Source organism: Dendropsophus ebraccatus, chromosome 4, assembly GCF_027789765.1.
Source record: "Dendropsophus ebraccatus isolate aDenEbr1 chromosome 4, aDenEbr1.pat, whole genome shotgun sequence".
Taxonomy (NCBI): Eukaryota; Metazoa; Chordata; class Amphibia; order Anura; family Hylidae; genus Dendropsophus; species Dendropsophus ebraccatus.
In genome coordinates, this window is record NC_091457.1 from 128,630,815 (window position 1) to 128,653,070 (window position 22,256).

Sequence of the window (22,256 nt, forward strand, 5' to 3'; positions counted from 1 at the left end):
ATGTGGAGTCAGAAGGGGTCAATGATGCACTGGCTTTGTAATGTGCTATGTGAGCAGAAATTAAAGAAACTGCAACAACAGTGCAAGGAAATAGTTACACTAACCACCGAGCTACTGGCAATTATAGTGATGATGATATAGGCTATAGGAGGGGTAAGGGGGAGATGATGCTGCAACACAGTAAACATACAGCAATATATCTTCAACAGGCACAAAGCCAATGCTTTCTCAGGCTCTCTGGCTCCCCACTGCAAGAAACACACACTAAGCTCCATCCCCACTCCTGTGTTCTGTCCTGATAAAACTGTTACTAGAGACAAAATTTCTCTAACAACAGACAATGGACATCAGAGGGACCGATACCTAGAGGTAAGGAGTCATTTTTGGTAAATGAGGCAATTTATAAATATTTTAAGAACCACATGGAGAGAAGCTGTTTGAAATGACAGTGAAATGACAGTGACTATTTAAGTGGTAAAGTGCTGTGACTACAGGACAAGCAGAAGTAGATGCATTGCTCCTTGGTTGCTGTTAGAAATGGTTGCCTTGCTGCGACCATTTAAAAGGGAATGTGACTTATCAGAAAATGACTTATTGTTTAAATAATGAGGCTTTCTGTAAAGCATAACACTAAGGGCCACATTTATCATCCGGCGGACGGATGATTTTTGGCGGAAAGTGCCGATTTGCGTATTATTTTATACGCAAATGGCCGATTTGCGAATAAAATAATCGCAAATCGGCACTTTCCGCCGAGTACGCCAGGGGGCGGAAAGTAGGCGGGAAGTGGGCGGAACGGAGGGCGCGGACTCAGAGTCCGCGTGATTTATCATCCGTTCCGCCCAAATGTACGCCGAAAACCTACTCCAGTCCTCAGCTGGCGTAGGTTTTCGGTGGTGCGCACCGGCGCGCACAGGATTTATGTACAGGCAGTCCGCCTCTACATAAATCCCCGTACCGCCGGAGCTGCGGGGGCATTTTTAAGTCCGGCGTAAAAAACGCCGGACTTAATAAATGCCTCCCTAAGTGTTGTTAAAAATAACTCAGGCAAGATGGGAGCCCCCATAACAATGCACAAAAAGTGAAATTGCTACATGTTTTAGTATCTGATTCTAATCAGTAAAAAAAAAAAAAAAAAAAAGGGTGCCACATTCTGTTTAAAGGGGTTAGCTGGGATTTTTAGACTGCTAGGCCTCAGTGGTCTCTTCTTATATGGATGGCATGTGACCAAAGAGGCCACCATTGGGCAGCACACATGACATTATTTTATGTTGCCCCACTTCCTGTAAGTTCCGGACAGCCCCTTTAAGTTGAGCTTCTCTGATGGCTTGCATTAAAGGGGTTATCTAGGCTTAGCTAAACATGGCTGCTTTCTTCCAGAAACAGCAGGACTTTCGTCTCCAAGAATTGTTGTTTCTGGAAGAAAGCGGCTATGTGTTTCTTATCTGACCAAAATCTGACCCCCCCAAACCACTTGTACCTTCAAATAGCTGCTTTCAATCCAAGATCTGTCCTGGGGTCCGTTCGGCAGGTGATGCAGTTATTGTCCTAAAAAAACAACTTTTAAACTTGCAGCCCTGAGTCAAACAGCCGTGGCTTGTAGTATCTGTGCCCTAACCTTGCATCACCCCTCCGTCCCTCCTCCCCACCCTCTTCATCATTAGGAATGCCACTGAAACATTTTCTCCTGTCTGAACATTACACAGGTGCCTTAACGATCCAGCCCATGTTCACTATTCACAGAACTGAGGTATAGGAGACAATCTGCCTGGAGCATTCCTAATGATGAGGAGGGCGGGGAGGAGGGACAGAGAGGGTGGGCCAGCCTAATGCATACACAATCTAGGTCACGGCTGTTGGGCACAGGGCTGCAAGTTTAAAAGTTGTTTTTAGGACAATAACTGCATCACCTGCTGACCAGACCCCAGGACAGATCTTGGATCAAAAGCAGCTATCCGAAGGTACAAGCAGTTTGGGGGAGATTGTGGGTACAGAGTCGCTTTAAATGTGACAAGGGAGACACTGCAATTGGAGTATAGTGGCAAAGGGCTCTTGTCTATAGTCACTCTAGAGAAAATAGGGGACCTGCCGTGACTTCTGGAGTGGTGGCAGAACACTATTGTGACTGCTTGGGCTGAGGGGGCACAATGGTGGGGGAAAAACAGGTGGTTGTTTTTTTATCTTTTTATTTTTTTTCTTTCGACTACAAACATGATTGTGTGAACTTGATTCTATGTTGACCTAACTAGCAAATAAGATTCCGGCGGAAAAACCTCCACAGAGCTGATCATCTGACATGTCTGTACATAGTTGTTGGTCTGCTCCTCGACTGGCATTTTTTTCCTTTTTAAGTAAATAATCAATGTTTTTTTCTGTGGTTGTCAAAACTGATTTGCTCTTTTCTCTGGAAAGTCTTATCTAATGGGTTAATAGATACCATAAAAACATCTAGAATTTATCTGAAACTACATGTATTAAGGCATCTCTGATTAATACATCCATTTTTAGCTGTTTCCCACATGGCGATAATAAGAGTTATGAAATACATGATGTAACATTTTCTTTTAGAATCCCTCTGAGATTCAGACCTGATAACAGGAACAAGAGCGTGCCAGCTATGGATAATATGAGAGCACTAGTTCTCCCCATGAACAAATAGTGATGATCGCTTTATTAAGACTTATCTTTCGGAACCGTTCCCACAGGAATCCGGCTGGGGAATACACCCAACTCCCAAAACATTTTGCACAAACAAGACTGTGATATTAAAATATTATTAAAATGATAATAGACGGTATTGTTAGACTCCGCTGTGTCTGCGACAATGTCTCCTGTGGATGTGGAAATATAGAATGTTGCTAAAATAGTCAGTATTCAAGTCAAGGAAAATTAGAGGGAAATCCACTATTTTCTCTCTCTCTCCTGTCCAGCTAATTTAAAGGGGTTTTCTGGGAATAAACATTGATTTCCTATCCATAACAAAGGCATTGTTTGATCGGTAGTAGTCTCAGCCCTGCAACCCTATGCCGATCATGAGATTGAAGGTACCGCCGTCCTTTCATAGTCCAGGCACAGGGTGTCTTTTATAACTGGTGGTGCCTGGCAGAGCCATCACCTCCATTCACATAGGTAGGACTGGGCTGAATTTGTCACTAGGGATCCTAGGAGTTTGACCTGCAGTGATCAGACATTGATAGCCTAGCCTAGGATCATTTATTTAGTCCATGAAAACCCCTTTAAGCCTTAATAAGAACATCACAACTTTATTAGAGCAAAAAATTGTCAGTAATGTTCTTGGCTCCAAAGGATCAAAAGCACCTTTTGACTTTAGATCCATATCCCCTGAAGTAGTGTTCCCCAAACTGCGGCTGTTCAGCTGATGTGAATCTACAACTCCCATCATGGCCTAACAATCTTCTGCTGAACCAATGTTGTATTCAGCTTATGATGGCCATTGTTAGTTGAATCAATCGTAGGTCGGGGGGGGGGATCCACTGTATAAGAAGTACAATGAATTGTAGAGGTGGCCATTGCTGTAAAGTCTATGGGAGCTATGGAAACAGTGAACATAGTGTGCCAGACAGGAGTCAGGAGAACCCTCCTCCCCTGGGGCCTCCATCTTTGGTTCTTACATACATGTGTTAAGATGGAATATCCTTTGAAAATCTGCAGTGTAACATCTGGCGGCTGCTGCAAATAAGAGAACAGCCCGGATAATAAATGCCCTCTAAATGAGAAGGCGGAGTGAATCCAAGCAGCTTTTGGCACAGATCAGCTGAAGAATAAATCCAATATAGTCGACCAATATTTCCTTCATGATCAGTCATCCTAGCTTGTCTGCCTGTTCCTGCCAAAACCAGATGGATTAGCCGGCAGACCTCTACTATCTAAGACAGTTTGTGTTGAGCAGAAGTTCATTGGGCCATAATGTGAACAAGCTACAAGCTTCAGCTCCAGCTCCGCTCACTCCACTGAACTGCATCACACAGCGTCATGAAGGACAGCGGGACACATTTAGCAAATTAGTGCTCCATAGCATCAGGTCACATATTGCCAGACTGATAGGACAGCAGGTAGGTCCCCATGTCCTGAGCTAGGACCTGCTGTCTATGGATGGCCAGGTATCCTCTGCTGTCTGAAGAAAGACAGACCTACGATGGGTAGATTGGTTTACAATGGATAATCATGACTTGGTCCCCCCACCACCACCCCTATCCCCATGTAATGTACTCCAACCTCGAGGACCCTTCCGCCAACCCACCTCAGCCGCTGCGACAAACCACAATAGCCAACCCAAAACCAACCTGTCCCTCACCCGGACCCGGCACCAGTCACAACCACCAACATAGGGAGGGAAGGTGGGAGATTCCACTCCAGTACTTTTCTAGTTCACCGAAAAGTGGCTGTCCCCTCCCTCCTTGTAGCCCCTTATATCACTTTTCCTCCTCCCCCAAGCTCCTCAGACCCCTCAACCAATCCCAGCTCAGCTCCCCTTCCATGTGCCCTGTCTGCCCTTGCTGCCCTTTTCCTGACCCCTCTGTACAAGCTGCTGGTCCCTCCAAACCCTGTCATGTCGGCTTCCCCTTAGGCTAAAGCCCCTAGTACAGCCTCTTTGATCTCTTTTGATCTTTTAAGCTGACCATAAAATCATCGGTAATCGTTCGCTATCTTTCGCTGTATGTTCGATGAATATTCATATTTGTACACATTGTTCATTGTTTTTCTGGGTTCAGAAGAAGTAAATGATCGTAGTAACAATCATACTTACGATCGTAATGACTATCATACTGTGTGTTACGTTGAACGATTTCAGGTTCTTCCCAAAAGCTCTTGTTTATGATTGTTTATCACTAATCGGTAATTGTTAAAAATCACTTAGGGCCCTATTACATACACAGATTTATCCGACAGATCATTGAAGCCAAAGCCGGGAACAGACTATTTACAGAGAACAGGTCATAAAGGAAAGACTGAGATGTGAATAAAAGCCTGAATTTGGATCTACACCAATGCCGGGAGTTCTTTTCATTCAGATCAAATGCAGGGGACCGTTCCAGAAGGGGTATTTCCACCAAACAAATTACACCAACTTCTTCCCTTATTGCTCCTGTGAAAGTACGGTTGTATAGATATAGGGGATTGAAATGGAGCAATCGCACCTTGACCTTGGTACCAGTTGGACCCAAGGATCTATCCAAGAAAGGGATGGAGAACTTGTGGCCCTCCAGCTGTTGCAAAACTATAATTCCCATCATGCCTGCCCATCCATAGCTAAAGCTTTGGCAGTCCTGCCATGATGGAAATTGTAGTTTTGCAACAGCTGGGGGCCACAGGTTCCCAATCCCTGATTAAACCCTTAGGCGACCCTGGACGTCACGGCGTTCAGAGCGGGGCCGCGGTTCCAGGTGCCACGTGTAGCCCGGGACCGTGGGTATTAGCGGGCACGGTCCGATCGCCGTGCCCACTATTACAGTAATCGGATGCAGCTGAAAAAGTTGACAGCTGCACCCGATTACCGAATGCAGCTGTTACCTGGTGTCTAGTGGGGAGTATCGCTCCTCTGGGACGTTGTCCCGGAGGAGCGATCCACACATCTTGCCCCTTCCGGGGTCAGCGCCGTGATGGCGCTGATCCCGGCTCGGCACTCGATTGCTTCCGGCTGCAGCAGCCGGAAGCAATCGTTGTGCCTATTTCATCGATCTGTGCTGCATATCTATGCAGCACAGATCTGAATGAGAGATCAGTGCACTTATACTAGAAGTCCCCCAGGGGGTCTTCTAGTTTAAGTGTAAAAGTTAACATTAAAGTGTTATTATAAGTAAAAAGCCCCCTCCCCTAATAAAAGTCAGAATCGCCCCCCTTTTCCCATGTTGAAAATAAACAAATAAATAAATAAACATGTTTGCTATTGCCGTGTGCGTAATCGCCTGAACTAATAATTAATCACATTACTGATCTCGCACGGTAAATGGCGTCAGCGCAAAAAAATCCTGAAGTGCAAAATTGCGCATTTTTGGTCGCATCAAATCCAGAAAAATTGTAATAAAAAGCGATCAAAAAGTCGCATATGCGCAATCAAGGTACCGATATAAAGAACACATCATGGCTCAAAAAGACACCTCACACAGCCCCATAGACCAAAGGATAAAAGCGCTATAAGCCTGGGAATGGAGCGATTTTTAGGAACATATATTTGTTAACAATGGTTTGAATTTTTTACAGGCCATCAGATAATATAAAAATTATACATGTTACATATCATTGTAATCGTAACGACTTGAGTAACATATATAACAAGTCAGTTTTACCCCAGGGCGAACGGCGTAAAAACGAATACCCCCCAAATAAAAGAAATGTGTTTGGGTTTTTTTTTCAATTTCACCACACTTTGAATTTTTTTCTGGTTTCGCAGTGCACTTTATAAAAAAATTCAGCCTGTCATTGCAAAGTACAATTAGTCGCGCAACAAATAAGGGCTCATGTGGGTTTCTAGGTGAAAAAATACAAGTGCTATGGCCTTTTAAGCACAAGGAGGGAAAAACGTAAATGCAAAAATTGAAATTGGCCCCGTCCTCTAAGGGTTAAGAAGACACATCAGCAACATAAATGGCTTATGGTAGGTTGAGGAACCACTGCTTTAGAGCCAGATTTTGGGATCTGCCTCTGTATACCTGACAGCTCCGCTGAATTCTTTCTTCATTTCTACCTTTCAAAGTGGAAAAAATAACCTCATGACTTTTTTATTTACTTGGCACAAAGACACGCTGCAAAGAAAATCTGCAGAATTTGAATATAAAACCTTGAGAACAGATAATAGAGGCCTGGCAGAGTATCAAAGCACATTATACGTCTGAGCACTTGCTCGGAATGTATGTCTAAAGCTGAACATAATCTGGGGGCTGGCTTCGGCCCCAGCAAAATCACAGATCCGTTTATTTGTGTTTGTGTTGTAGTGCGGGGCAGCGGTCTGTCCGCAGAGCATTCATCTTTCATCTTTTTCTCTGTTTGATGTAAGATGACTTTTGCTCTAAACCCTAATACAGACTTTCACATGTCCACTTTTCAAAGTATAATCGACAATGTTAAACAGCATTACACAGACTCATTGGACTGTGCACTTCAGTGGTGTGCAGAGGATTAAAAAAAAAGAAGTGGAATTCTAGATTTTACCTAGTAAAGTAAGTGAAAAAGTATGGCCGTATCAGTGGCATAGCTACCATAGAGGCAGGGTAGGCAGTTGCTATGGGGCCCGTGCAGGAGGGGGACCTAGGGGAGAAGGTAAGACTGTGTGTCCTTCTGCTACCCCTTATATACTGCAGTGTGTAAGTGCTGCAACACAAAAAGGGTTAATAAGCAGAAGACAGCGATCTCTGCTGCACTGCTCTGATAACCTCTGATCTCTGTTCTCCAGCTGCAACCAAGTAGGAAAGGAAAATGTGCAGAGCTCCATGCAGAGGTCAGGGGTTATCAGTGCACCAGCAGTAAAGCATATATCTCTATCTATCTATCTATCTATCTATCTATCTATCTATCTATCTATCTATGCACAGTGTTTTGTGTTATGTGTAGAAGAAGGGGGCCCCTTACAGATTTTTGCTGTGGGGCCCCGTGAATCCTAGCTACGCATCTGGGCTGTATGAAATGGAGGCTTTGCTTCAACCAGATTTACATATAGGGGCCTACAGTAAAAAAAAAAAAAAAAAAAAAAAAAAACAGAGAAGAGGGAAAGGCCTCAACTTTTGGAGATGGCTTTACTTTCAAATCAGTGTTTGACTCCAGTAAGAGTCTCTAAAGGGAAACTATCAGCAGATTAGAAGAATCTAACTTGCTCATATGTCCCTATGGTTCATGAGATGCTGAGGACAAAAATAATGTTTCTTTCCTTCCTCCTCAGCCGTTTCCCTTATCCTCAGCCGTTTCCATGCTATTTGGAGTTTAAACACTATGCTAATTAGACATTTCGGTGTACAGGGGGCGGGGCTACTCCTCCCAGTGCACCCATCCACCCCTGACCCCTAGTGCACCAAATTGCCTAATTAGCATAAAGAGTAAACTCCTGATACCACGAAAAGGGTGGTGAGAATGAAGGTTAAAACTTACATTTGTCCTCAGTGCCAATAGGGACATATCAGCAGATTAGATTCTGCTAATCTGCTGATAGTTTACCTTTAAAACATGACTGGGGAGTTAAGCCAAGCCAGAAAACTCTTCAGAAGGAGACATTAAAGAGGACCTGTCAGCCGGGATGCTGTGGCGGAGCCGGCCCGACCCCCCGGTGGAGCCCGGCATACGTAACCCTCCCTATGAGTCCCGCTGCTGGATCCGGTCCCTGGGCAGAGAAGTCACAGCCCGAAGCTGAGCGTGCGCGTTATGCAAAGCAGTAGAGATGAATCCGACGTCGATAGAAAATGACTGGAGCAGTTTTCTTTGGATGTTAACTCTTCTCTGCTGCTTTGCATAATGCGAGCTCTCAGCTTTGGGCCGTGATTTCTCCACCCACGCACCGGATCCAGCAGTGGGACTCCTAGGAAGGGTTACGTAGGCCGTGCTCCACTGGGGGGTCTGGCAGGCTCCGCCACAGCATCACAGCTGACAGGTTCCCTTTAACATTTGTGGACAGCTGTTTTGCAGTTATTGCCTCATCAGTACAGACAAGGTGTTGGCTGGCTGCGGAGGGGACTGTCGCTGTGTTTTTGAGGTAGCGTTCTCTTCAAAGGGGTACTCCAGCAAAAAGCTTTTTACCTCTAATTGAAACACATTACAAAGTTTTATAACTTTGTAATATGCTTCAATCACCTATCTGCCCCCCTTCCCTATCTTTTCTCCCCTCAATCCCCCACCAGGAAGTGAAGTAAACTCCTTCTTACCTAATGAGTGTTGACCCCAGGCTGCTCTGTGGCAGCCATTTTGTGACAATGACATCATCAAGAGGGAGGCAGTTCTAAGCCCTGGTAGGCCAGCCTCTCTTTGTCAAATGACACAGGTTGTTCAGATCTGATAGGATGAGCAAGCTGTAAGCCATCTAACAGTTTTACAGTGTCAGTTAGACATCACAGAAGACAACAGTGCATCATGGGAAAGCCCAAACCAGGAAGTGAAGAAAAAATGAAGACACCAACTGGAGCTTCATGGACCTTTTTTTTTTTTTTTTTTTTTTTTTTTTATCAGCGCCAGAATACCCCTTTAAGTCAATGTTTGACTTTAGTAAGAAGGCTCAAGAGAAGACTGGAGATTTAAGCCAAGCCAGAAAACTCTCTGGAAGAAGGCATTAACTTTTTGGAGAAAGCTGTTTTGTGGTTATTGCCTCTTGTCAGTGCAGAACAGGATGCTGACTGGCTGCAATGAGGCTTATTGTCGTCTTTTATAATGTTGTTTATGAAGACATATGGGGACTTATAGGCTATTGATGCTCCACTAATAATTCTGAGAAGGATATGCAAAGCAGCTCTTTGACGCCACCTTTTCGAGGTAGCTTTCCCTCTCTTTAAAGTGTGTGTGTGTCATTTTTAACAAACCTCTGAAATGTTATAGCCACATGTCAGAGGTTTGTATCAGTGGGGGTCCAAGTGCCGAGACCCCCGCAGATCGCTAGTAGGAATGGACAGAAGCATTTTGCAGTGTGCCTTCTTCCCCTTCATCTCCGCTCTCATTGCTAATGTAGCAGTGGACAAAATTAGAATGGAGCCAATGGAACTTCCGAAAATCACGTCTACTAGAAATTCCATAAGCTCCATTATAATTCCATTCACTGCTACATTAGCAATGAGAGCGAGGATGAAGGGGCAAGATCGTTCAGCGCTTCTTCCCCTTCGTTCTAGTGATCGGCAGGGGTCTCGGCGCCTGGACCCCATGATACGAACTTCTGACATGTGACTATAACATGTCAGAAGTTTGTTGTCATGACAGGTACACTTTAAGGAAAAACATTCCCTCTTTTGGTCCCATATAAAACCCAGATGCGTATACAGGTACGGCTATATTATGGCATATGCGTCACCGATTTGTAAGGCACAGCGTCCTCAGGCCTTTGGTTTGTAGTAATTGGTACTACTGCCGCGTTCACAAATGACATCATCAAATTGCTAATTCAGATGCAGTTTTCCAAATGTCGTCCACAGATCAGCAGGACCACACAGCTTTTTATTTCTTTTTTTAGCTGAAGTAGAGAAGACAGTCATTGACCTGTCACTGGAAGAATTTTACTCACTTAGTCCTGAGATAGTTATTGCACAGGGCACAGTTTTACAGGACACATCAATAAGTTTTATAGTCTTCAGGTCAAATGAGACACTTGCAAAATATTTTGTGATTTTTAGCTGGAGCAGTGCTGATGAAAGAAGAGGGAGAGGTGCAGTTTATGTGGGAAAACCCCGATCAGATTTCCCAGACCACAATTTCAGGGTTACATAATTAGAGACCCCACCAGTTGTTCAGCGACCAAATGAACGACGCGGCTTTGAACTTCAAAAGTTATTTTCTTCTTTGAAAACTGAGGATCTGCCTGTCAGCCGGGCTTTGTACCAGACGTATAGTGATGGCTACAACTCATGTATGATTCATGCTGTGTTACTGATGGGGAGGTGAAGTGAAGTATGAACCTTAGAAATAGGGTACAAATCAGACATATTGGAAAGTTTTTTTTGTCTTGTCTTATATTACTATGTCTATAGTATATACAGTATATAATAACTTTTGTCAGTGCTGAGTTATTTACCGGGCTGTAAAGAGAGTTAAAATCTGTGCTCTGAAGCTAAAGAATGGCTTAATTCCATGCAAAATGGCTTGTGCAGAAGAGCAAAGAGGGACACAGTTAATAGAGATAAGCGAACCTCAAGCACACCCAGGTTGGTTCAAACCCAAACTCTGCAAACATAGACCTCTGGCTGTGGCTTATCTCTCCCAAGACAAAAGGGTTTTGAGGTGACTTTTCATCATGCCCGACCCATATGTCCACCAACATTATCTTTTGGTGGTTGGTTAGGGGAGCCCCATACACCACTACGGCCAATAAAAGTGGGGCAGCTCTGCATATTACTGTAATTTGAGTTCAATAAGATAAGTGTATATTCCTTTGCAGTGAGCTCCCTCTAGAGGCTGCTGCAGGGAGATGGAATTTTATTATAAAGCACCTATATTCTCTGTAAATAATTTTTGATCTATTTAGATTATGTAAAATTGCTATGGGCATTAGGCTTCAAATTATATTCAGTAGCATTGTTGCAGAAACTTCTGCAACTGGTTGATTTATCTGAAAGGGCCCTGCAGAAATCCATATGCCTAGTGCCAGAACAACAGACATGGGTGTGATCCTAAAACACTATGATTTACTTATGATTTATCAATACACCTACAATTCAGAAGGACATGATTTAGTTTTTACAAGCCACCAGGAACAGTGTAAGTAGTTTTTGGGGATTGGGGAGGTCCCCAGCAGCTTCTCCCCGCCCCCTGCCCATGAGTGACAGTTCTGTCTGTATGTTTGTATAAGGAGAGACATGTCACTCATGGACAGCAGGGTGAAGAGTAGCTGTGGGCCGACCCCTGTGACTACTTACTAAGTTCCCATTGGCCTTTTATAATGATGCCTATTCAGAGTAAATTATAGTGTGTCAGGATCATGCACCTTGTCTGTGTTTTATTTGGCCCATCTGTCGGGCAGCATGAAACTGCAAACAAGTTCTCTTTAAAGGGACTGTTTCTAGAACAGCTTTTACGGAAAACCTCATTGTGTTATCCCATGTAAATAAAGTGATTGCAGCTTTACACAGATCTCTTTCCTGTTTATACCATAGAAATAAATAGGGAAATGAAGCAAATTCACAGTAAAAGTGTTCAGTTTTTCAGTGGATACAGTCGATCCTTGTCCTTTCATTAGGACTATGGTAGGAGATGGCTCATCCCCTTTTCTTCATCTAACTCTAGCAGTCCAACTAAAAAAAACCACATAAACTAGTTTTACAAGTTCTGCCTTATTTTTTGAGACACAGAAACGTTTAATGAATGAAATAAAAGTATAAACACACAGACAGCAGGATATAGTCCAAGATATAAACATCTGGATTCGGTCAGTGACTATCCAGGTGGTCTCATTAATCTCGTTGCTGACTGCCTGATCTGATGGAGACTCATTCTCTGGAAAGTGGCCTATTTCACCACAGCATGTCACTGACATCATATACTCACTCACTGAGAGCTGGATTCTTCTCTATGTCACTGACCAGGGTCAAGCAGCATCAATCACCTCAACAGCTTCCTTACCTGTGATGGGTTTGTGTTATTATTATTTTTTTTTTTGGAAGTGTTATTCTCTAAAGAAGCCATAATCTGCATTGTTTAATCTAGACTGCCAAATAAATGGATTATAATTATAATTGAATTATTACAATTTTTTATTATTTTTAATTAAGACCCAGAACTATAGTTTTATGAAAAGTAAACCCAATAAAAAACATTTTCTTGATCCTATACAACCCCAGTAGTAAGGTCATGGCTTCCATTTTTTAAATGGTATGTAAGGATGCAAGACAAGGGTTACTTCTGATGTTCTGACACTTGTTTGTAGTCTGTTACCATGGAGACTCATAGGTCTGCATAAGAGCTTTAGACAAAAAGTGATTTTCAAAGAAAACTGATGATATTGTTGCTTTTTTTGCATTTTGGATATATTGGAATAACTACAAAAATCTTGGTTGTAGAAGCGAACTGGTGAACCAGAGAACCATTTATGTACAGCAGATCTGTCAGCATACTACATTGCCAGTATTATTTAGTCCAGCATTAAACAGGGACAATATTAAAGAATGTAGAAGACTCAAGGTAAGGAGTCTCCTGTATTCATGAGGGGAGCACTTCCATCACCTCTATCACCAGTGATTGATGCCAGCTTATATACATATACTGTAGATTGGTCACTCATGAGTGGGGAGAGGCAGTGGGAGCCCCCCCCCCCCCCCCCCCAATGGCCGTATTCTTTGATACTTGTTGTTTGCCAAATGGTGCAATATTTTGTTATGCTGCACTATCCAGTAGGAGAGCGGAACATTTTCCTTATTGTCCTTAAATTGCCAATGACACTTTAAGAAAGAAAATCACTTTTGACATGATGTAGAGTCTTGTTAGAAGTTTTGATCAATTATGGTCTCAGTGCTGAAACCCCCACGATCACTAAAAAGGTGCGCAAAGCACATTTGCTCCCAGTTCTGTTTGTGTCTCCCTGATGGATTGCTACTGAAAGGGCATGAGACATCTTCTCTAGCACCCACAGAGTGGGAGAAGCATAGCTCTGCTGGTGCTTCTCCCCTCTTTTCAGCTTCTGTTGTCTGTACAGGTCAAAAGTTTTATTTTGAGTACTCTGGGGCACTTAAAGCGAGGCATAGTATGCTGACAGATCCATTTGAATGCATTAGTGACTATCCTGTCACTATGCCTTATTACAGCATCGTAGGTACGGCTTAGTGCTGGTATCCTGGGGTGAATGCTCAGCCAGAATTTAGACTATTTAAAATGTAAGATTTTGTATCACAAAGATTTCCCTGTCATCCATTATAACTTCCATAGCCTTGAAAGAAAACAATAGTGGTAACCCTACAGAAGAATATATACATTAAACACCCTAAATCCCAAAACTTTCCAACATAAAACCAATCCTCCGTGGTGTTTTCTTTAATGGTTGACTTAGGCCAAGGCTCCTGTTAGAGCTTAGTAAATGAGCCTTAAGGTGATGAGACAATCCCTAGTTTATCTTCTTATGTGAAGTGTCCTTTTATTCATGTTCTCTGTTACCATTGCAGCTTGTGTGATGCTGCCCGGGTATTGGGTGTCTTCTGGCCACCATTATCCATGCACTTATTTACTGCACCTGTTTACAAAACTCTACAACTGATATAAAGTGTCAGGAAATAGAGATTGTTACTTACAAATGTGCAGCTGGGCTGAGTGAGTGACTGTGAGTTATACCGGCCGGGTACATATAGTAAACAATGCTTATTTTCTCATCTCTCTACTTACAGGACAACATGGCAGCCCGCAAATTCTTTCTCGTTGTTTTCTTCTCCTAAAACCTGGAATTTTAAAGGGGTAAGTTTTTTTTTTTCCCCGTTAACTTTTATATGTACAGTTGTGTAATATACACTGGGGGAGATTAATCAAATGGTATAAAATTTAGACTGGTGCAAACTGCCCATAGCAACCAATCACAGCTCCTCTTTTCTTTCACCAGAGCTGAAAGCTGAGCTGTGATTGGTTGCTGTGGGTAGTTTGCACCAGTCTAAATTTTACACCCTTTGATAAATCTCCCCCATTGTGTTATATCTATAAACCTTTTTACTATTAGGCCATGTTCACACAACGTATCTTTTGCATAAATCACGGCCGTTGCAATTAGCAATAATCGCTGTGATTTATGCAGAAGATACGTTGTATGTGGATGAATGGAATCCCAGGCGGAGCGTATACACCATAGTATATGCTCTGGACGGGATTCCAATGAGCCGCACGAACAACTGACATGTCAGTTTTGTGCGGCTGCTATTCATTGAATAGTGGCCACACAGACATGTGAGTTCACACAAGCAACTGTGAATTGGGATGTGGGCACACACGGATGCGCTTGCATCCCTATTCATCAGAAATTAACATCATCCGGTACTGCAGTACCGGCCAGGATTATCTGTACTGACACCGACCTTCCTGTGACCCGGCCGGGTCACAGAATGGACGGTCTCATACGCTGTGTTAACATGACCGTAGGCTGTGTTCACACGCTGTATAAACAATGGCTGTTTCGCATGAATGGCTGTTGCTTAATGCTACCTACCCAATTGATCATGATCATAAATAAGTAGGTAGCGTTAAACAACGTCTGTTCACGCGGAATGGCTGTTGTTTATACAGTGTGAACATAGCCTCACATAGTAATATAGTTCGTAGGGTAAAAAATTTGTTCAGTTCAGCCTGTTATCCTGGGGCCTGTATCCATAAGAAGGCAAATATAACCCATAACATAGAAAGCAAATTTTCTCCTTATGGAGGTGGTGGGGGGGATCCAAATCTGGAATAAAAATGTGATTAAATCTCTAAATCAGTGACCCTCCAGAATCTCATAGCTATAAGTGTATAAGCGTATTACAGCCCCATTATTGCAACCAAATTTTGATGTAAGGGTCCTATTCCACGGGCCAATGGCCAATGTAAACAAGCGCAGATCTGCTAAATCGGCGCTCGTTTACTGGGCCTATTCCACGGCCCCGATGATTGTTAAGCGAGGGCTGCAGGGACATCGTTACCGATGTCCTTGCAGCCCTTGCACTATACATTACCTGTCCGGGCTGCAGGTTTTCCCCTTCTGCCGGGGTCCCGCCTGCAGCAGCTTCGGAGCTGGGCTGTCTGAACTGACAGACCGCTGAGCCAATCACTGGCCCCGCTCCGAAGCTGCTGCGTGCAAGACCCCGGGAGAAGGAGAAGACCTGCAGACCGGACAGGTAATGTATGGTGCTGCTGAAATGGTCGGTCACCGTAGCGATGCGCTGGTGGGGAACGATGATCGGCTGATCGTTCTCTCTATTCCACGGAGCCATAATTGGCCGAATTGGGCCGATTCGGCTGATTATCGCTTCGATTCGGCAGATTATCGCTCCGTGGAAAGGGCCCCTAAGTCCCGGTCTGATGCAGGTTTCATGACCCAGTCTAACAGTTGTCAATCTGGATAATTAGAGTGGGTGGTCAGGCTGGGACTTGCAGCCATAATATGTCCATATGTGGGACCCTATATAGTTATTCGGTTATGGAGCTGTATTAAACTGGTGTGAAACCAGCCTAACCAGCCCCTTCTGCACTCTTCTAAGGAAGCTGTACACATAAGAAATCAGTAGGTTGATGGTTCAATAATCATTGAACAACTGATTGTCTAATAGACGATTGATGACGTAGCCATACACTTTTTAGTCATATTGGCCATTACAGTTGTACCCTTACATTATCTATGACACTGGGTGAGGTGCCAACAATCATTCTGGGAAGGATATGAGAACGTTCTGACAATATTCTGCCCCAAAGACCCATCGGCCAAAAATTTCAATTACAGACAATGTCTATCCAGATGACACCAGTCCATTGGCTGAAACTATTGTTTCTGTGACATTTAGCTCTAATGTTACTAATGTGGGAACATACCCTTAGGCTGGGTTCACACTACGTATATTTCAGTCAGTATTGTGGTCCTCATATTGCAACCAAAACCAGGAGTGGATTAAAAACACAGAAAGGATCTGTTCACACAATGGTGAAATTGAGTGGATGGCCGCCATATAACAGTAAATAACTGCCATTATTTCAATATAACAGCCGTTGTTTTAAAATAACAGCAAATATTTGCCATTAAATGACGGCCATCCACTCAATTTCAACATTGTGTGAACAGAGCCTTTCTGTGTATTCAATCCACTCCTGGTTTTGGTTGAAATATGAGGACCACAATACCGACTGAAATATATGTAGTGTGAACCCAGCCTAAGGGTGGAAAAGTTTTAGTTCAAATTTTTTTGTTTCCACGAAATAACAAAATGTCGTTTTAACAGGAGGGTGTAAGGTTGTAACTTCAACTGGAATTTTTGGGATTATTGTTTTAAATAAGGAAAAGGGGGTGTTTCTTATAACAGTGGATTGTGCTGTGCCTCCGCCTCGAGGTGTCTGAATACATAGACATCAGGTTGTTAGAGCTTCCCCTGTCAATGGGACATGTCCTTACACACTCTGTTGCATTCCTATCAGCAGTGACAATATCAGAATAAGATTCTTTTATGAACAAATCAGAGGGTTGTGGGCTAAACGATGACATATTCTGTGTGTGAATCACTGTCCTTGGATCATTTTATCATTCTCATCCACTAGGAGGCTCTGACCCTCTGACTTATTCACTTGAGGAATTGCTGATGTCAGTTACAGGAAACTTTCCTATGTTTCAGCTTATACTATTGTAATAAATATATATGTATATATATATATATATATATATATATATATATATATATATATATATATAAAATCATACTTCTAGAATTATATGATATCCATGCAATTCTATAGATATGCATTTTACTGTATATCCACTGGCTTCAGAAGTTTGAGCCCACTGTGGGGCAGTAAAGTGCTGGTGTGAGCTACTGAATAAAGGTGAGATATGTTTATATGTTATAGAAACGTGTCTAAGAAATATGGAAATAACATCAGCTATTTTCTATTACTCTCAGCAGATTATATCCCATCCCGGCATTTGCTCCCCATATGGCCAAAGTGCTAAAATAAGATTTTCAGATGCTCCAGGGAAGTTAGATAGATGCAGCTTGTCCAGAGATAAAACCAGCAGAAAGCTACATTATAATTTGCACAGTAGCATCCTCCAGCAGTAGTATGCCATGTTCTCTTAGCATAGTATAAAGAAGAGTACTTCACCATTGTTTATTTATTTATTTTTTTGCAGAAATCAATAGTACAGACAATTTTAAGAAACTCTGTAATAATGTTCTACAAAATAAGGAAAGTGTCATACAGTGACTCACAGGGGACGTCTTCTTTGATCGGAGACGTCACTTTCCCTTTTCCTCTCCATCCAGTCTAGTCCTCCATGATGATTCCTTCCAGATATGTTTCATCTTTTCAGAACCTGCGAGACAAACAATTTAGGCTCCGCACATTTCTAGCAACTTCCTATCCTTTCTCCCTCCTCTAGGCTCCCTTAGTAACTGCGCTGTTTGGTGTTATGTGCAGTAAAGCGAGTAGGAATGTGGGATGCCCCCTGTATGTAGGATCCCCTGCTGTGCCCCCTGTATGTAGGATTCCCTGCTGTGCCCCCATGAGCTAATAATGCCCCCGGAGGTGCCCCCATGAGCTAATAATGCCCCCAGAGGTGCCCCCATGAACTAATATTGCCCCCAGAGGTGCCCCCATGAGCTAATAATGTCCCCAGAGGTGCCCCCATGAGCTAATAATGCCCCCAGAGGTGCCCCCATGAGCTAAAAATGCCCCCAGAGGTGCCCCCTATGAACTAGTAATGCCCCCAGAGGTGCCCTCATGAGCTAATAATGCCCCAGAGGTGCCTCCATGAGCTAATAATGCCCCCAGAGGTGCCCCCATGAGCTAATAATGCCCCCCAGAGGTGCCCCCATGAGCTAATAATGCCCCAAGAGGTGCCCCCAAGAGCTAATAATGCCCCCAGAGATGCCCCCATGAACTAAAAATGCCCCCAGAGGTGCCCCCATGAGCTAATAATGCCCCCAGAGGTGCCCCCATGAGCTAATAATGCCCCCTGCTGTGCCCCCATGAACTAATAATGCCCCCAGAGGTGCCCCCATGAGCTAATAATGCCCCCAGAGGTGCCCCCTATGAACTAATATTGCCCCCAGAGGTGCCCCCATGAACTAATAATGCCCCCAGAGGTGGCCCCTATGAACTAATAATGCCCCCAGAGGTGCCCCTATGAGCTAATAATGCCCCCAGAGGTGCCCCCTATGAACTAGTAATGCCCCCAGAGGTGCCCTCATGAGCTAATAATGCCCCAGAGGTGCCTCCATGAGCTAATAATGCCCCCAGAGGTGCCCCCATGAGCTAATAATGCCCCCCAGAGGTGCCCCCATGAGCTAATAATGCCCCAAGAGGTGCCCCCAAGAGCTAATAATGCCCCCAGAGATGCCCCCATGAACTAAAAATGCCCCCAGAGGTGCCCCCATGAGCTAATAATGCCCCCAGAGGTGCCCCCATGAGCTAATAATGCCCCCTGCTGTGCCCCCATGAACTAATAATGCCCCCAGAGGTGCCCCCATGAGCTAATAATGCCCCCAGAGGTGCCCCCTATGAACTAATATTGCCCCCAGAGGTGCCCCCATGAACTAATAATGCCCCCAGAGGTGGCCCCTATGAACTAATAATGCCCCCAGAGGTGCCCCTATGAGCTAATAATGCCCCCAGAGGTGCCCCCTATGAACTAATATTGCCCCCAGAGGTGCCCCCATGAACTAATAATGCCCCCAGAGGTGGCCCCTATGAACTAATAATGCTCCCAGAGGTGCCCCTAAAAAAACCAAACATCCTACTCACCTAATCCGCGCTGTGGCTGCAGGGATCCGCTCTTCCTCCTCTTCTGGCTCCATCTTGCGAGCCGCAGGGACGGGACTTCCGGCAGACGTGATGACGTCACATCATCACGCCTGCCGGAGAGGTCACGTCCCGGCGTCCCATAGGCTGCTTGTATGAAGTGACGGCAGCCAATGGGAGGGAATGCAGGACGCTGACAGGTCCTACTCCTGCATCCTGCTCGCTTTAATGTTCCGCCCGCTCACTGTGCGGGCGGAACATCAAAGCGATTTGTGCATGCTGAGAAGCTGCGCGGCTGCAGCTTCTCGTGATGCTCAAAGAGACAAGTGGCAAGGGGGGGCCGTGCGGGCCCCCCTAGTGTAGGGGCCTGGTCGCCATAGCGACCGCTGCGACCCCTATATCTATGTCACTGTGTAAAAGTGTTGAGATTTCCTGATAATGAACAGTGAATGAGAGAGAGGAGGGAGTGGGGACCTGGGGAAAGTCCTATTGAATGCAGATAATGGCATATTTGTATAATAAACCCAGTTACAAAGTTTCTTAAAATTGCCTGCACTATTGATTTCTGCAAAAAAAAGAAGCAACAGTGACACTTAAAGTATTTTAAGGAACTTATACATGGTGGTTATCTAAGTGCACACTACTATAGCATGTGTACTTGTACAATTTGTTGGGTATTCCAGCCCCAGGTTAAAAATTAATACTGTGTCAGGCCCCTTGCGAAATCAGAAGAAGGACCTGTCTCAGTGGTGTCCTGTCTCAGCTAGTGATTGACTGGGAAACAGGAAGAAGAGAGAAGATCGGAGGACCGGATGGAAATTAATGGGAGGAAAGCAGCAGGGGACCAGGGCTAGGTAAGTATTATTATTTTTTTTCCGTTTTGTAAGGGGCCCAGCACAATATCAATTTTTAGGCCCGGAATAGGATTTGATAAAGTTGATAAAGGAGTTGCATTTGACTACAACACTGACCATTAGCACTATGGTCAAGCTGAATTGAGGAGATCAATGCAGAAGTGTAGCGTATGTGCAACGTTACCCATTGAGTTTAATTGTTACTGAGGTTTGATGGAAGTTGTATCAGATGTCTCTATTTCCATAGCCTGCCCTTGTAGCAGATCAAATAGACAGAGTCGTAGTTTGAATCGGGTAGCTTACAACCAGGCGCAAGGGCCCAACCTCATCAATACAAATAGAGAACAACATAGAATAGGCACATAAAAACGACAACTTTATTCATAATCCATTAATAATACATCCAGCAGCAGTGGACAAACAAATAGCATATGGAGGGAATGTGGGGAAAAGATGCTTTTCAAGCTTTTAGTAGCGCCTACTCCTGAGTAAGAAATTTGAGTCCCACATGTCCGCAGCTATTTTCAGAACTTTCTTAGAAGTGAATAGAAAGAGATGTGCTAGCACAGCCACCTCTTCATTCACAGCGGCTGCTGCAGCAGGCAGGGGACCTTTGTTCTGGAGATAGGTATGAGTGTCAGGGCTGGGACCTGCATATTTCAGGTATGTAAATGTATGAAATGATAAGACTGTCCCTATAAACCTAGTCACTTTGTCAGTACAGCTGTATAAAATGGATTACGATACACAATAAGGGTGCACGTATCCGACAGAAAAGTGTATTCCTCAAAACAGGTTACTGCCAAGAGCTCATGTACTCATAGGCGGCCAGGGCAGGTGCTATGCAGACAGTGACCGAGGCCACAAGCAGCGTGAGACCACACAGAGCCAGGATCCCGCTGCCCTTCTTGTTTCCAAGTAAAGGATATTAAACTATGATCATTTGCACATGGAACAGGAGGTGGCACATTTAAATTTTTTCTATAGTCCCACCCTTGCTTCTGTGTAAGTCCCTGTAACAGAACTATGCAGCTGTACAGGCATCTAGTTTTACATGCCTGGTCATGACACTGTTATCACTAGACCTCTTTGTTTGCACCCTTATCGCTAAAGTGGTCTGTACCATTATCAACCCACCAAATATTGTGCCCCCCGCATGCTATTCCTGAACATTGCTTGCAGTGTTTCAGGGCCCAATATCCCAGAAAAGCAGGTTGTCGCCATTAGGGAATACCATTTCCATGAAGGGGTGGACTTGGTCTGTACAATGTTTAGGTGGTATGTGTCACGGTAACATCTACATGAATGCCTAGACCCAGAAGAACATTGCCCAGAGCTTTACACTGCCTCGGCCACCTTACAATTTTCTATATTGAATCCTATTGCCATCTCTTTATCAGGTAAGCAACACACGCACCCAGTTGTGATGCTTATATGTCCATGGTAGATGCTTTTAGCAGTGGACACCGGTCAGCATGGGTACTCTGACCAGTCTGTGCATATGCAGCCCCATGGCTTGCAAGCTGCAATGTATATGTAACATAGTAACATAGTTAATAAGGTTGAAAGAAGACAAGAGTCCATCAGGTTCAACCTAGAGAAACTCTGCAGTGTTCATTAAAGGCAAAACCCCCTGTGATGTAGATGCCAATTGCCCCATCATAAGAAGAAAATTCCATCCCGACTTTTTTATAAAGAGGCAAAACTATGTTCTCATCTTTTGATGCATCCCATTATTTTATTAGCCTTGGCAGCTGCTGCCTGGCACTGATCACTAAAGTTGAGTTTGCTGTCCACCAATACCCCCAGGTCCTTTTCAGAAGCTGTTTTACCAAGGGGTTTTATTATTTAGCACATACCTGTAATTATTATTTGTACGGCCAAAATGCATAACCTTACATTTATTCACATTAAACATCATTTGCCATTTATCTGCCCAAGCCTCCAGCTTCCCCAAATCCCTCTGTAATATGATATTATCATCCTCTGTGGTGATTACTATAACCAGTTTAGTGTCATTTGCAAAAATGGATATTCTCCTCTGTAGCCCCTCTACAAGATCATTAATAAACTTATTAAAAAGAATTGGACCCCTGTGGTACCCCACTAGTAACTGTTACCCAATCAGAGTATGTTCCATCAATCTGTTTCCTATCACTTACTGTATTTTGTACCTTTCCACCATAGCTAGCCTTCCCTCCATTTGTGCACCAGCAGCTCCTCTAGACAGAACTACATTTGTTCTTCCACTTTCTACCAGGAACACACTACAAAACCTGTCGCCTCCTGCAAGCCGCTCTAGACAATCAATGTTAT

At 43.9% G+C, this 22,256-nt stretch overlaps 1 protein-coding gene across 1 annotated transcript in view; it reads left to right on the forward strand.

The window, feature by feature from the left end:
• Positions 1 to 22,256, forward strand: part of ARHGEF3 (Rho guanine nucleotide exchange factor 3) — a 220,109-nt gene that overhangs the window by 44,027 nt on the left and 153,826 nt on the right. Inside the window, exon 2 of the mRNA XM_069967001.1 lies at positions 14,010 to 14,076. Coding sequence (XP_069823102.1) covers positions 14,010 to 14,076 — 67 coding nt within the window. The remainder of the gene's footprint in view (positions 1 to 14,009; positions 14,077 to 22,256) is intronic.